Source organism: Protopterus annectens, chromosome 5.part1 (genome assembly GCF_019279795.1).
Source record: "Protopterus annectens isolate FY-2018-M chromosome 5.part1, PAN1.0, whole genome shotgun sequence".
In the NCBI taxonomy this organism is placed as follows: domain Eukaryota; kingdom Metazoa; phylum Chordata; order Ceratodontiformes; family Protopteridae; genus Protopterus; species Protopterus annectens.
Genome location: NC_056736.1, coordinates 515,673,003 through 515,685,953, shown reverse-complemented (window position 1 = coordinate 515,685,953; position 12,951 = coordinate 515,673,003). Strand labels below are relative to the sequence as shown.

The following is a 12,951-nucleotide window of genomic DNA, read 5'->3' as shown; positions in this document are numbered from 1 at the left end:
AGACTGCCCAAGCAAGTAGTGCATCTCTTTAACCATTGCAGGCTTCACCATGGTTAGGTCAGAGGCTGTGTGTCTCTTTGCAATGGTCTCTCTTCCATTTATTAAGATAGGATATAACCTCTTGTGGTAGTTCGGTACCCTTGTTGTCTTCAGACAACTTACTGCTATAATTTTGTCATTCCCACACACTGGCTCTCTCACCTTTTGTTTCTCACCTTGCCTCCATGGACATCTATATGCTACATGGCCACACTGGTTGCATTTAAAACATTTAACCCTTGGTCTTGGATATGTACCTGGACTAATGGCTTTCCCTGCTACTGGCAGACTTGGTTGGGGCAGTCTCAGCTGCCCACCATGGGTTCCCTTAGACCCATGAGCAGCACTGGATATCCCATTCCTGTATGGTGATGCCCTAGTTGCTAGGTATAGGTCTCTCTTCTTCCCCAACTCATCTGCAGTATTGCATTGTCCATCAGCTAACCAGATTCTCATGTCCTCAGGCAAAGTGCTAAGGGCTTGTTCCCTCAACAAAAGGTTTGCCAGCCCTTCAAAAGTGGTGACCCGACATCCACTCACCCACCTATGAAAATAATTGCTTAGTTCAGCAATATATTCACATACACATCCATCTGCCTTGCATCTATGCTCATGAAAATAATTGCTTAGTTCAGCAATATAGTCACATAAACATCCATCTGCCTTGCATCTATGCTCATGAAACTATTCCCTATAAGCTTCAGATGTTAACTTAAAACATTCTAAAATGCAGTTCTTTACAACATTATAATTTAAACAATCAGAATCAGACAATTTAGAAATAACAGTTACAGCTTTTGTGACACCTGTGCACTGGCCCAACAATCAAGGCTCCCCAATCCTCATCGCTAACACCTGTGAGGGAAGTTAGGAAGGGCAACAAATACACACACAGTAAAGCACAATTTCCCTTAAGAGCACACAGAGATCACAGTCAGTCTGGGGCTGGTTTCTCCCTTTCTCTCCAGATCCCCAATAAGACTCCCCACTGGCACAGCTATAGGGTCCAGATCTCAGCCTAGTGGTCAAGCTAAAACCTCCAGTACCCTCTCTGTCCAACCAGTGCTTTGTGTCCCTGCCTAAGTAGCTGGCACACACACACTTTGAGATATGAGTTATATACAAACACACAGACACACTTGAGGAAGGCTGGCACAGGTTGTGCAGCTATGCCTGTTCTGCCCAGACTATATGGTAGTACCACTTGCCACCAGCCACTAATATCAGCTACTAATATGGCCCTTACCAAAGGGTGTCCAATTATTACTGTACAATAGTATTATCCAATTAGTAAGTGTGAGCAGAACTTTTTAAAGCTTATTGGAGTGGCTTGGCCAGTATCACTATATACATGCAATGTACTCTAGAGCTTAAATTATCTTTACATATAACAGCCACAGTTGAAAGGTTTAAAAAAATTAATAATAAATAATAACATACGACAATACTTTATACTACACAGTGCAAGTCAAGAGTTCAGAGATCACAGAGAAATGCTTAAAATAATACAGCATAAAAGTTCTAACATCAATACAGAAAACAGCTAGAGTAGACTTACTATTTCCTATCTATATCTAAGAGCAAACACAGTTCTAAAATAAACTTACATATAGAGCAAGGCAGTGCTGGTGATGTTGTCAGTTCTGAAAACAAATTGCTCTCATTCTCTCTCTAACTGTCCTTAAATTGATAATACAGTACCACTGACCCATTTCAGATTATATCATTATTCTCTGTTTCCCAGGCTAACAGAAACTTAGAGTGTAATAGTCCTTTTGATCTTGCAGCTGGTCAGGAAGCCAGAGCAATAAAAGACATTATACATGTAAATTCTAGCCATTAACTCTGGTCCCAAACAATAGGAAGAATTTCTTCACTCAGACATCTCACCATTTTTAAAGCAAGGTAGCTTCAAGCTAAACAAAGAGTTCACTTCTCACTAGGGTCACTTATTTTCAAACTCCTGTACATTGACACATACACACCACTAGCTGCAAAACTGGTCACCACCATACCAACCTTACACTCGCCAATCTAATTTTCAATCTAGGCCTATACTTTAAACACCTAGGACAAAGCTACAATGCACTTACAACAGCTTCTCCCTATCAGAGACTGCCAAAATGTGGGCACTACCCAGCTAGTTAAAAGACCTCACCGATTACTCCGCTTCAAGCCAAACTGAAAGTATATCTTGTAATCCAAACCAAGTGCAAATGCTTCAAATCTGGACACGTCATCTAACTTTACCATACCTGAACTGTCATTCTGGAAACACTATATTCATATATGACAATGCTTCTCTTCTGTATGCTTGTATAGATTTCAGATACTTTTCTCACACTGTTATGTTAGCAACTGTTTAATTACCAACACCCCATTTTCATATTTTCACTGTATTTATATTGCACTACTCTTTACTACTCGCATATTGTACCTTATATCTATCTGCAGTGTATTGTCTTTGTTAACTCATCTGGTAACTGTACAACCAGGCTGGGCCTGAGATCAGTGCTTGTAAACAAGCAAGCAAATAAAAACTCACACATACAAACATACGTATATCTGATGTGGGTTACAAGTTACGAACTAGGCTTTACAAATCAAAACTGCACTCAGATGAAGAGCACAAAAATTGTACCTAGAGAAGGCTGAAGGATTTAAACATTTAAAACAGAGGGAAGTTAATGCAATTTAAAATATACAATATTCATAAGAAGTAAACCAGGCAAATATGATCAGAACTATTCACAAAACTAAAAACAGTAAGCAGAGGTAGCACACTGAGTGAAGACAAACAGCTCATCGTAGGGGTATCCAGAAACATGTAATACACTGCATAATCACGTTTGAAGCACGACTACTCAGTGCATGATAAGGGGCAGATTCAAAGACGGCTGTGGCACTAAATCAAGGGCAAGTCAAACTAGAGTAGTCTGGCTGGGTACAGCTCCATGTAACTGTGGCAGTCTGGGTGCCTGGTTAATGTAACTTAGCCACTGCTCGGCCTCATAGACTTACAGTAATCTGTAAAGTGTAGTACAGAGATTTGATCTCACGCTCTACCTTTCTATCTCTGAAGCAAACTGATGAGAAAATACACCATCCTTCTGCATTATACAACCATCGCGGTCAATGGCAGGAAATGGTAGTACCAATGCACCTAAGTAGTCCGAGGCTGTCACTGTTTGTTTATGGTAGCATGTGCGCATTTGCATGTATGCAGTGGCATGATTGGGCTGTCTTGGTATGGGTGTGACAGTTTGTGTGTCTATCCAAGTCTGCACATGTGCCAGAATATGTACATGTATAGTGTACTCATCTATAGGTGTCTGTGCAACATTATGTACGCTGGCAGGATGAACACAGTGCAGTTCTAGTCAAAAAAACACAAATTACTTGCTAATGAACATCTCCTCAAAGCAGCCTTCATGTCTTTGAATCACATTTGATAGCAACGGCACTAGTCAACTGCTAAGCATTACTAGCGCTACATCTTAACCAAGTGCATACAAATATTGATTGTTGTTTATCTGAATAAGATAAACATCTACTGCTGCACAAAGAGTGGGCAGAAGGAGCGAGGCATTATTTACCATACCTACCATATACAACAGACCATGTGCCTCAAGTTCACCTCACAGTAAATACCGCAGCAGGTATGCACATTCACATGCCACATTGATATACTCTGAATTATCACAGTAAACTGTATTTTGCCTTAATACCACTTTAGTGACGACAGATAACCACAACCTCCATATCTACCACTGGAACCAATCAGGATGTGTAAGAACACCAGACACGTTTTATAGACAGTATTAAAGGAAAATACACTTTATACATAAACTGGAATAGTCTTACTTTGTGATGCACCAAGTTCTTGAGCATATAATTTTATTTTTACTGTTTTAATTTTTTTTTTTTTTTACAGATGGCACAAGTGAACTAACACACAAGTAGATTAACAGTCATGCATTTCACATACCAATTCAATAGAATGTGGATACTGTAAAATAACACTGTTTTAAAGAATTAGTACGAAGCCACAGGGTTGACCCCTATATCTGGTGCTTTGATATGTATTCCAGTATACCAACAGTGTAATGCAGTGCACCTGGGTGTTATCCTTCACATGCCATTTACCAAAATAACTGTCAGTTCAGAAGGCTGTTAACAAAAGCCTGTGTATTTTCAATGAAGGGTACACATATTATTCCTCATCTTGGTAATATTTTCCTTGATCAACATAAATACCACCTGTGGAACTTTCTGAAAGTAAGTGATTCACAAGCCAGGTGTAGTTCATCTTTTCCATGAAATAAAATGTAGATTATTGCATGAACAGGACATCATAACAGGTATAAAAATGAGGTCAGCCTTTGTTTTATGGCAGTATCTAATCATTCATAGGACTGCACGACATCTCATGGCTGAACTCACTCCCTTCTGTAGCCACATTTCAGGGATCAGAATGAAGGGGCATAGTAAAAAATTAATTGCATAAATTCAAGCTTTTATATAAACATCTCCATGTTTCTAAAGGTGACTGTTTTAGTTAAAGGGTCAGGAGATCACAGTACAAATTCCCACTGAAACATTAATCTGAAAAATGCCAGTTCTACCCTAGACCAGACTACACATTATAATCAATACAGGGAGGGAACAGATACTAAGAGATCTTATTTGTCCTGTTTCCCAGAAAACAAAACTGAAAGTTATCTAAAGAGAATGATTCACAGTTCCCAACTGTCAAAATGTTATGCAGTACACCACAGACCCATCTTAATTCATAATACAGGGAGGGAACAGATGCATTTAGCTCTTATTTGTCCTGTTTCCCAGAAAACAAAACTGAAAGTTATCTAAAGAGAATGATCCACAGTTCCAAACTGCCAAAATGTTATGCAATACACCACAAAGACCCAATGTATTATACAAACAGCAATACGTTTCCCAGAAAACAGCTCTTTAAACTGTCAATATGTTGTAGATTACACCCCCCCCCCATTTAGTTCCCAAACACCCAATATATTTTCAAAATGGATTTCAAATTCCAATTTTAGTGCTTCGCTCCTAAGCACTGCTACAAACTTTAAGAAAACAACTTAAATAGACAAAAATGATCTGCTCTTAATAAGGGTCAGTATATAAAAATAACAAAACTAAATATTTTTACAACAGCTACATAAATGCAAAACTTGCTCAAATTACTTATATCAATCTTCTTCCCCTGGATTTCAATTGCAATCAAGAATACAAACAACTTCCTTTCTAATCCTGCTTCTATACAAACAGATTTCCTTTGGGGACAGAGATATGAATAAGTCTTCCTACCCATATTTCAATGCACTGCAAGTAACCAACTATACTACTTGGAGCTAAATTTGACTCCTGTATTTAGTCTTAGTATGTGGACTGTGTGTACTTCTCATGTTAATGTTTTAATGCCTGAATTACCAGACTATCTGTGAATTCTGAATGTACATTTAAATTGCTCTAGATTTGCTATATTTGTCTTTTTTATATATGTTCTAGGCACTGTGGCTCAGGTTGTGTCTGGAAAGTGTCCTTGGACCAGTTAACTTATCCTGATGACCAAAGTTGTCTACAATAAAATAACAAAAACAAATAATTTGGTTAAATTAATAATCAAATTAAAAACTACGAGTTAAACAGTGCACAGCATTGGCTCTTCAGGACCACAAATCAGAAGTCAGACATGCAATAAGTAATACTCCAAGATGCTCAGCAAACATGCTCCATGCCAGAATGCAAGGTAAATCATATCAAGGATCACAGTTCCCAATCCCAATGAACTTATCTGTAAGTTCATGCATTTTAAACATCCCAAATAACAATTCTGACATAAAGCTCTTTCATCCATTGGGAAAATCTCATCCACATACATTTATTCAAAACGTTGACAGTACATACATAACCAGACCACTAATCCTTACAAACAGCATTATCAACTGACCACATCAACCAAGCAGTTACGCAAATCCTAAAACTTGAAGGCAGTTTTAAAAAGGGACAAAGGGTTTGCAAAATAACTAGCAAAATCTCTCAACATCTCTAGAAACCAAATATACAATGTTCATTAGCTGACAAGTTTACAGCAAACTTCCAAATCAAGCATATTGTTCACAAGATTACCAAAGCAAAAATTCTGCCATCAGTGAGGCCAAATGGACTAAAGCCATAGCCTAGGATTTATACAGAGACAGAAATCCTTTCACCTGAAAATTTCAAAGAAAGGGAGGTGAGCAAAAAATTGAGTACTTGCGTATTATCGCAACCAGATTTTGAAGTTCCCCTAATTGGGCAGAATTGGGAGGATGTCTCCGAATGAGACGTCTGGGGGGAGACCGTGGGGACCCTTCCCCCTCATCACAATCAGTGTCTTCAGTGATAGATTCCTCCGGGGAATCAAGGTGCTTCCTCTTGCAACGTTTCTTCCAGGGAGCTCCCCAGTGGGATCTTCTGAGGACGACTCCGGAGAAGGGGTTCCCTTCAAAGGGGGTTCTTGTAACTCCCGTGCCCGGGGTCCCGAAACAGAGGGTTGGGAGAGATGCATACTGCGGAGGGGGGGTTCTGATACTGATGTCATTGGTGCTGACTGCGAGCCTTCGGAGTGAAGGAAACTCTCAATCACCTGGACACCAGGCCCACCCAAGGAGGGATGGGAGCCCGGAACTAGGAGTGACAACCCCAAAACTGGGGTCAAACCCCACCCTGAGGAGCCCACCTCCAGGTGAGGAGTGCCAAGATAACTGGAAGCAGTCGGAGCCATGGACATAGACGGCGCCAGCAAGAAAATAGGCGTCGGGCCAGGTACCAAGGTACGGACGGTCCAAGCACTGCTCCGAGAGCATCAGCTCCACTGGAGCCAGTGCAGCAAGGGTGGTCGGTGCCGACAGGGGAAATCACTGCTGTCGGAGCCCAGACAGTATGCACCGGAGTGGACATCAGTACCGAGATCTCCGGGATCTGGGTAGAGACCGGAGGAGGATAAATAGGGGAAGATGAAGTAAAAGATTCCGAGCCAAGAGGGACGGAAGGTCTAGCTGGAATGGGCAATCCCCTAGCTGCCAGAAGCTGGTCCACAACCCGCACTAGATCTAATTCAGGAAAAACTCCTAGTGGATCTAAAGGAGGCTGCTGAAGGAGAATCAGGTCTTTCTAGAAAAGGGCTAAACCTCTGCTCCAAAAAAGGGTCATAAGTTGGAGAGTATTTTGTCCGTGGCAGGTATTCGAGTTACCTCTGCCCCAAAAAAGGGTCATAAGTTGGAGAGTATTTTGTCCATGGCAGGTATTCGAGTTTTGGAGCCAAAGAAACTGTTGGCACCATGGCCGGGGATGATGCCGAATCAGGTACAGTCATCGGAACCAATGTGGGATCCAAGGATGGCACCTAAGTCAGTAGTGCAGAGGTTTTAATTGAAATAGGGGTGAATATCATGGACGGCACCGAGGGAGAGGACACAGAGCCTGGTGCCAAAGAGGTCTGCGCAGAGGGCACCTGTGAAGCACGGAGCCGGCTCGGTTCTGTAACTGATGGAGATGCAAAAACAGAGTGACTCTGTTTTTGTTTATGTTTTTTGGTGTTTGGAAGGGAAGAGACCACCGACCTAGATAGAGCCTCCGAAAAAGGGGTCTTGAGTAAACCTTTTAAAATAGGTTTATTTTTATATTCTGCTAGTGTACGATTACTAAAACTAGCACAAATATCACACTTTAATATGATCAACGCCTAAACAGTAGACACAACGAGCATGTGTATCCGAGTTAGGCATCTTACGCCCACACTTGTCACAATGTTTAAACCCCAACTTAGCTTTGTCTGACATAAGGCAGCAAGGCTATTCTATAGAAAAAACAAATTAAAGTAGAGAAAAAAGGGAGAGAATATCAATGATGGTATTTAAAAAAAATACCACAAGTGCTAAGGAAGGGCCTGTCAAAGGCAGGTGAGAGGGACAGTACCAAAAGAGGTTAAAAATTAAATAACCAAGGTAAAGGGTATGAAATAGGATTAGGTTATAGGTGAAAGTAAGAAAAGGCTAACTTGACTAAAAATAAACAATTCTGAAGAAAAACTGTCTTAAAAATAATTTTCTACTTAGCTTTGAGAAAGATGGCTAGACGGATTAGGAACGCAGCAAACGAGATCTGCAGCAACTAAGAGAGGGGCATTATGGGTAGGTCTTAGCTGAGAGTTTTTGGCTGGCACGAGCTTGGAAACGGCCGTATCGGTTCTGAGGACGGAACCGAGCTGCTATTTGTAATGAATAAACAAAAAGAGTTACAGCATCAGATATAACGTTCAACCTCATAATGGAAACAAAGCATTCAACAGCAGAGGCAGTCTTTATTCCAGATTATGCAACTCTCTCTTCTTCCGAGATTGTCTCAAAACGGTGATTGAAAAGTAAGATACAACATTCAGCAGGAATGTTATTTTCAGTACAGGGTTGCCTTCACAGCCATAATTTTCCTTGAGTAAATGATCACAGAAAACAGAAACTGATACCATCAACTCAGCTTCACCCAGGGTTTTATCTATGAGCATGTTAATGTTAAGAGATAGGACATCTATTAACACAGCAGCAAACATATGATTAAGGCTCTCCATACATGGGCTTAAGGTTCCCATTGCCATGTCCACAACAAGTGATAAATCTCCACACAATTCCTAATCTGACATCGGTGACAAAGTACCATAATCATTAAGAAGCCATGCAAAAAGTGTGAGACTATAGAAAAGTACAACATATAGTGACATTCCTTGCATGTCCTACTCGAGTTTATCTCCCCACTTACCCAAACCCCAATTCAATAGAACCCCTACAACTTTTCATTATTCTACTTAAAAATACTTTTTCATGACTTTTGACATGAAATGATTCATGAAGAATATGACTTTTCACATGTACTGATTCATACTATGGGTAGACAAAAGGTTATTTTCCTTTTGTAAAAGGCATGCATAGCATCTTAACAGCTTAGAGGTAGCTATCAGTTTAGACCTGTTGTATAATTACATAATTATTGATGCATGGATGCCTAGACCTCTGCATGACTACTGTAGGTATATATTTTGAATTGCTAATTGCATCAGTATTCATTTATTTATGTTTTACTTGTATCTGCATTCAGTCTATGTATTAAGCTAGTTTTCCTCAAAGCCTTCTTCTGGAAATGAACACAAGTAGATAATAAATATTATTTTAGTGCCAATTAGAGAAAAGAGCAAAGCACAAAAAAAAGTGAATATCCAGAAAGAGAGGTGGAGTGGAGAAACAGTCATTACAATCCTTTTTGCTAGAGATAAATTCTTATTTGCAATTGTCAGTTCTGCTAATATATAGCCACTTCTTCACATAGAAAAAAAAAATCAATATCAGACTTTTTTTTTTTATTTGAAGTTTTCCCACATAATGATTGCTCTGCACAAGTACAGTGTCTGTTAAATAAGGCATTGTACTGAGGGTTATACCAACGGTTTGTCCTTAATGTTAAGAATTCATTCTTACAGATTATCAGGTACACGTACCAGCATCATTGTTTTACAAATGTATGACTTCACAACTGTGCAGCCTTTAAAACAACACTAAAAGGTAGCAATCTGCACTTAACAAGGGTGTAAAGCACTCCATCTTCAAAGATATAAACAAAATGATAAAGTGAGCAAACAATGATGCTAACTGCATCCAAAGAGATAAATGCTCGCTAGATAACGTAATAACCAACTAGACATTTCTAATACATGTACTTTACCTTAGAAGGGGGTGGGTAGCAGTACACACCTTTAGCAAGCAAGTCAAAATGAAAATGGCTGTACCAATGAATGCAATGTCACAACTTACCACAGAATAAAATGACAGGTTGTGTGCACCACAAAGGGGAGGAGGGCTACACAATAATTATGAAGTGAGATCCCACACTGAATGAAAAGGACACATTCTACATCCACATTACAAAGCACTTTCAGGGGACTGTGCCTTTAGACTGTGGACAGGGTATGGTATAGTATGGGGCTGCACACCTTGGCACGATCATTGTTCCCCAATTTTGCCACAAAAAAAGAAAATCTGTGAAAATGTGATTTTTACATCCACCATGTTAGTAAAACAGATTATAAGGAGAATATGTCATATGTTCTTTCACAGCCTTGATCCTCAGATAATGGCAGCTACCTAAAAGGCATTAAGTGACCATAACATGCAGGACAGCATGTCCCTCAAAAAAAAAAAAAAAAAAAAAAAAAAAAAAAAAGTTAAGGGACATTACTCATTTTTACCCAGGGAGGCCACAGTGGTGCAGCGGTTAGCGTTGCCGCCTCCACAGCAAGAGGTTCTCCAGTTCGGTCAGCTGGGGTGCCTTCTGTGCTGAGTCTGCATGTCCTCCCTGTGGTCACGTGGGTTTCCTCCGGGTGCTCCGGTTTCCTCCCACATCCCAAAGACATGCTGTAGGTGGAATGGACACCATACCTCTCAACTGTCACTGATTTTCAGGGACGTCCCCGATTTTGACTCAAATTTTAACTCTGTCTTTCTTAATCCTTCCTAAAACTAGTGACGTTTGGATGAAAGGTGGTGAATTACACTTAATGAATAATGACAATAATTAAAGAGTTATAAACTTCTTTTACTTCAGAAAATGTGTACCAATTCATATACTCTGATTCTGTCAATGTTTCAGGTTAATAGCACTAATATTTTAAAAGTGTCCCCGATTGTTTCTTAACTTTTCCCTGATTCTGTTGAAATTTGTCCCCAATTGGTTGAGAGGTCTGCTGGACACTCTAAATTGGCCCTAGGTGCGAGTGCGTGTGTGTACGCCTTCTGTGGAAGGTTGGGCGCCGGGCTGGCAACTCGACACCGTAAAAAACTCCAATGCCAATCGTGAGCGGACAGTTATCCGCTGTGGCGAGCCCTAACCGGGAAAAAGCCGAAAGAAGAAGAAGACTCATTTTTGCTTAAAAGTGTGATTGACAAAACACGGAGGGGTCGCAAAAACAGAAGTTACGAGGCTTTCAGTTCTTTAGAAAATTAAAAAGGCAAGTTAATGCACTTCCAAGTGCACACTACCAATATATAAAGCGTCTCTGATTTGGGATACCTGACTACTTTTCAGCTTTGTCCATTAAAGCCCTTATAAAAGTTGTCACATTTCAATCAGTGGACAGGTTGAGACCTACACATGAGCTCTGCAGTATCAAACAGCAGCTGCTATCTGTGGTCCACATACCAGAAACAGCTTGTTGCCCAGCCGCAGACAGATACTGCTGCCCTCCAACTCTGGCTTTCTGCCCGCCTTCTCCTGCTCCAAGGACACGGTGTTGGTAGCAAATACGAAACCGATATTTAATCTATCACATTTGCGGAAGGTATTTTGTATTACTATTACAGAGCACCGCTGCAGCCTCACAGACATAAACGTAAGAAAGGGTTATGCATTTATTAAATTCCCGTTTCTATCTCTGCTTACCGTTTCCAAACCCCCTCCGGCGCACCCCTTATAAGTAAACCAATTGTAAAGCACTATAAAGGGCAACTCCTCTCACGTGACCGTGGCCGCTAAATTCATGCGCGTTTCGTTATTCACACTCGTGTGCGCCACGCGAGATGTAATATCATTCATGGAACGAGTGCATTCTTCTTTTACTTTTTAACAGTTCAGTACTACTCCCTTATAGATATGAACATCTTTTCTGTCTATTCTGTGATGGTATGATAAGAGCCAAGTTCATGTGTTTTATACTGCACAGTTTGTGTTATTTTTGTTGTGATTTTATTACCCAGCATAACTCTCAACGACTCGGAGACAAATCGCAACAGAATCAGGAATAAATTCCGTAACAGTCAGGGACACTTTTAAATATTAAAATTATTAACTTGAGATATCCACAGAATGCGAACCAGTATACATTTTCTGAAGGTAAAAAGAAGTCTATAACTTTAATTATTGTTATTATATGTTAAATGTAATTCACCACCTCTTATCCAAAGTCACCACTTTAAAGGAGGATTAAGATGGACGGAACAAAAAATCTGAGTCAAAATCAGGGACAAGTAGGAATAGTTAAGAGGTAGGTTACCCAGTAATCGCACAATGTATTAGTTCGGAGGAAACTTGTTAAAGGTAATTAAAGTGGATCAGGTGCAAACCAAAGCCAATTAATTCTCTGAAGCATGTATCACTCAACGGCAAATCACTGAATATCGACATGTGCTATGGGAATAACTTGGAAAACCAGCCAGTCACACCATTAAACCCAATAAGTCTTTTCAACTGTCATTCAACTAAAATATCCAACCGTAGCTGTCAACCTCATACCTTTAGAAATATGGACAAATCCAGAAATAATTAGGGACACTTTTTAAACTATTAATATTATTGTCTTCAACAAAGTTTTAAGAGGAATTAGGACAGACAGAGCAAAATTCTGAGACAAAAGCAGGGACATTTGAGAAGTATGTGTGACACCCCTGCACTGGCCCATTTATCAAGGAGCCTCAATCCTCACCACGGGCAACAGTGAGGGATGTACACAATGACAAGTACACACACAGTAAAGGGCAATTTCCCTTAAGAGCACACAGAGATCACAGTCAGTCTGGGGATGATTTCTCCCTCTTTCTCCAGAATCAACAAAAAACTCCCCACTGGAACAGCAATAGGGTTAAGATCTCAGCTGAGGTGTCAAGATAAGACCGCCAGCACCCTCTCTGTCCAACCAGTGCTTCGTGTGCCTGCCCAAGTAGCTGACACACACACACTCTTTGAGATTTGATTTATATATACACACACACAGCTGCGAAAGGCTGGCACAAGTTTACTAGCTATGCCCCCTCCTGCCCAGACTATAAGGTAGTTATCACTGCCACCAACCCCTACTTATCA

General features: G+C 40.3%; 1 protein-coding gene across 1 annotated transcript in view; it reads right to left on the bottom strand.

The window, feature by feature from the left end:
- The window catches only part of HLCS (holocarboxylase synthetase), a 1,599,326-nt gene extending 1,587,798 nt beyond the window's left edge, over window positions 1–11,528 (bottom strand). Inside the window, exon 1 of the mRNA XM_044073133.1 lies at window positions 11,296–11,528. Coding sequence (XP_043929068.1) covers window positions 11,296–11,481 — 186 coding nt within the window. The 5' untranslated portion in view covers window positions 11,482–11,528. The remainder of the gene's footprint in view (window positions 1–11,295) is intronic.
- Between the last annotated feature and the right edge of the window lie 1,423 nt (window positions 11,529–12,951).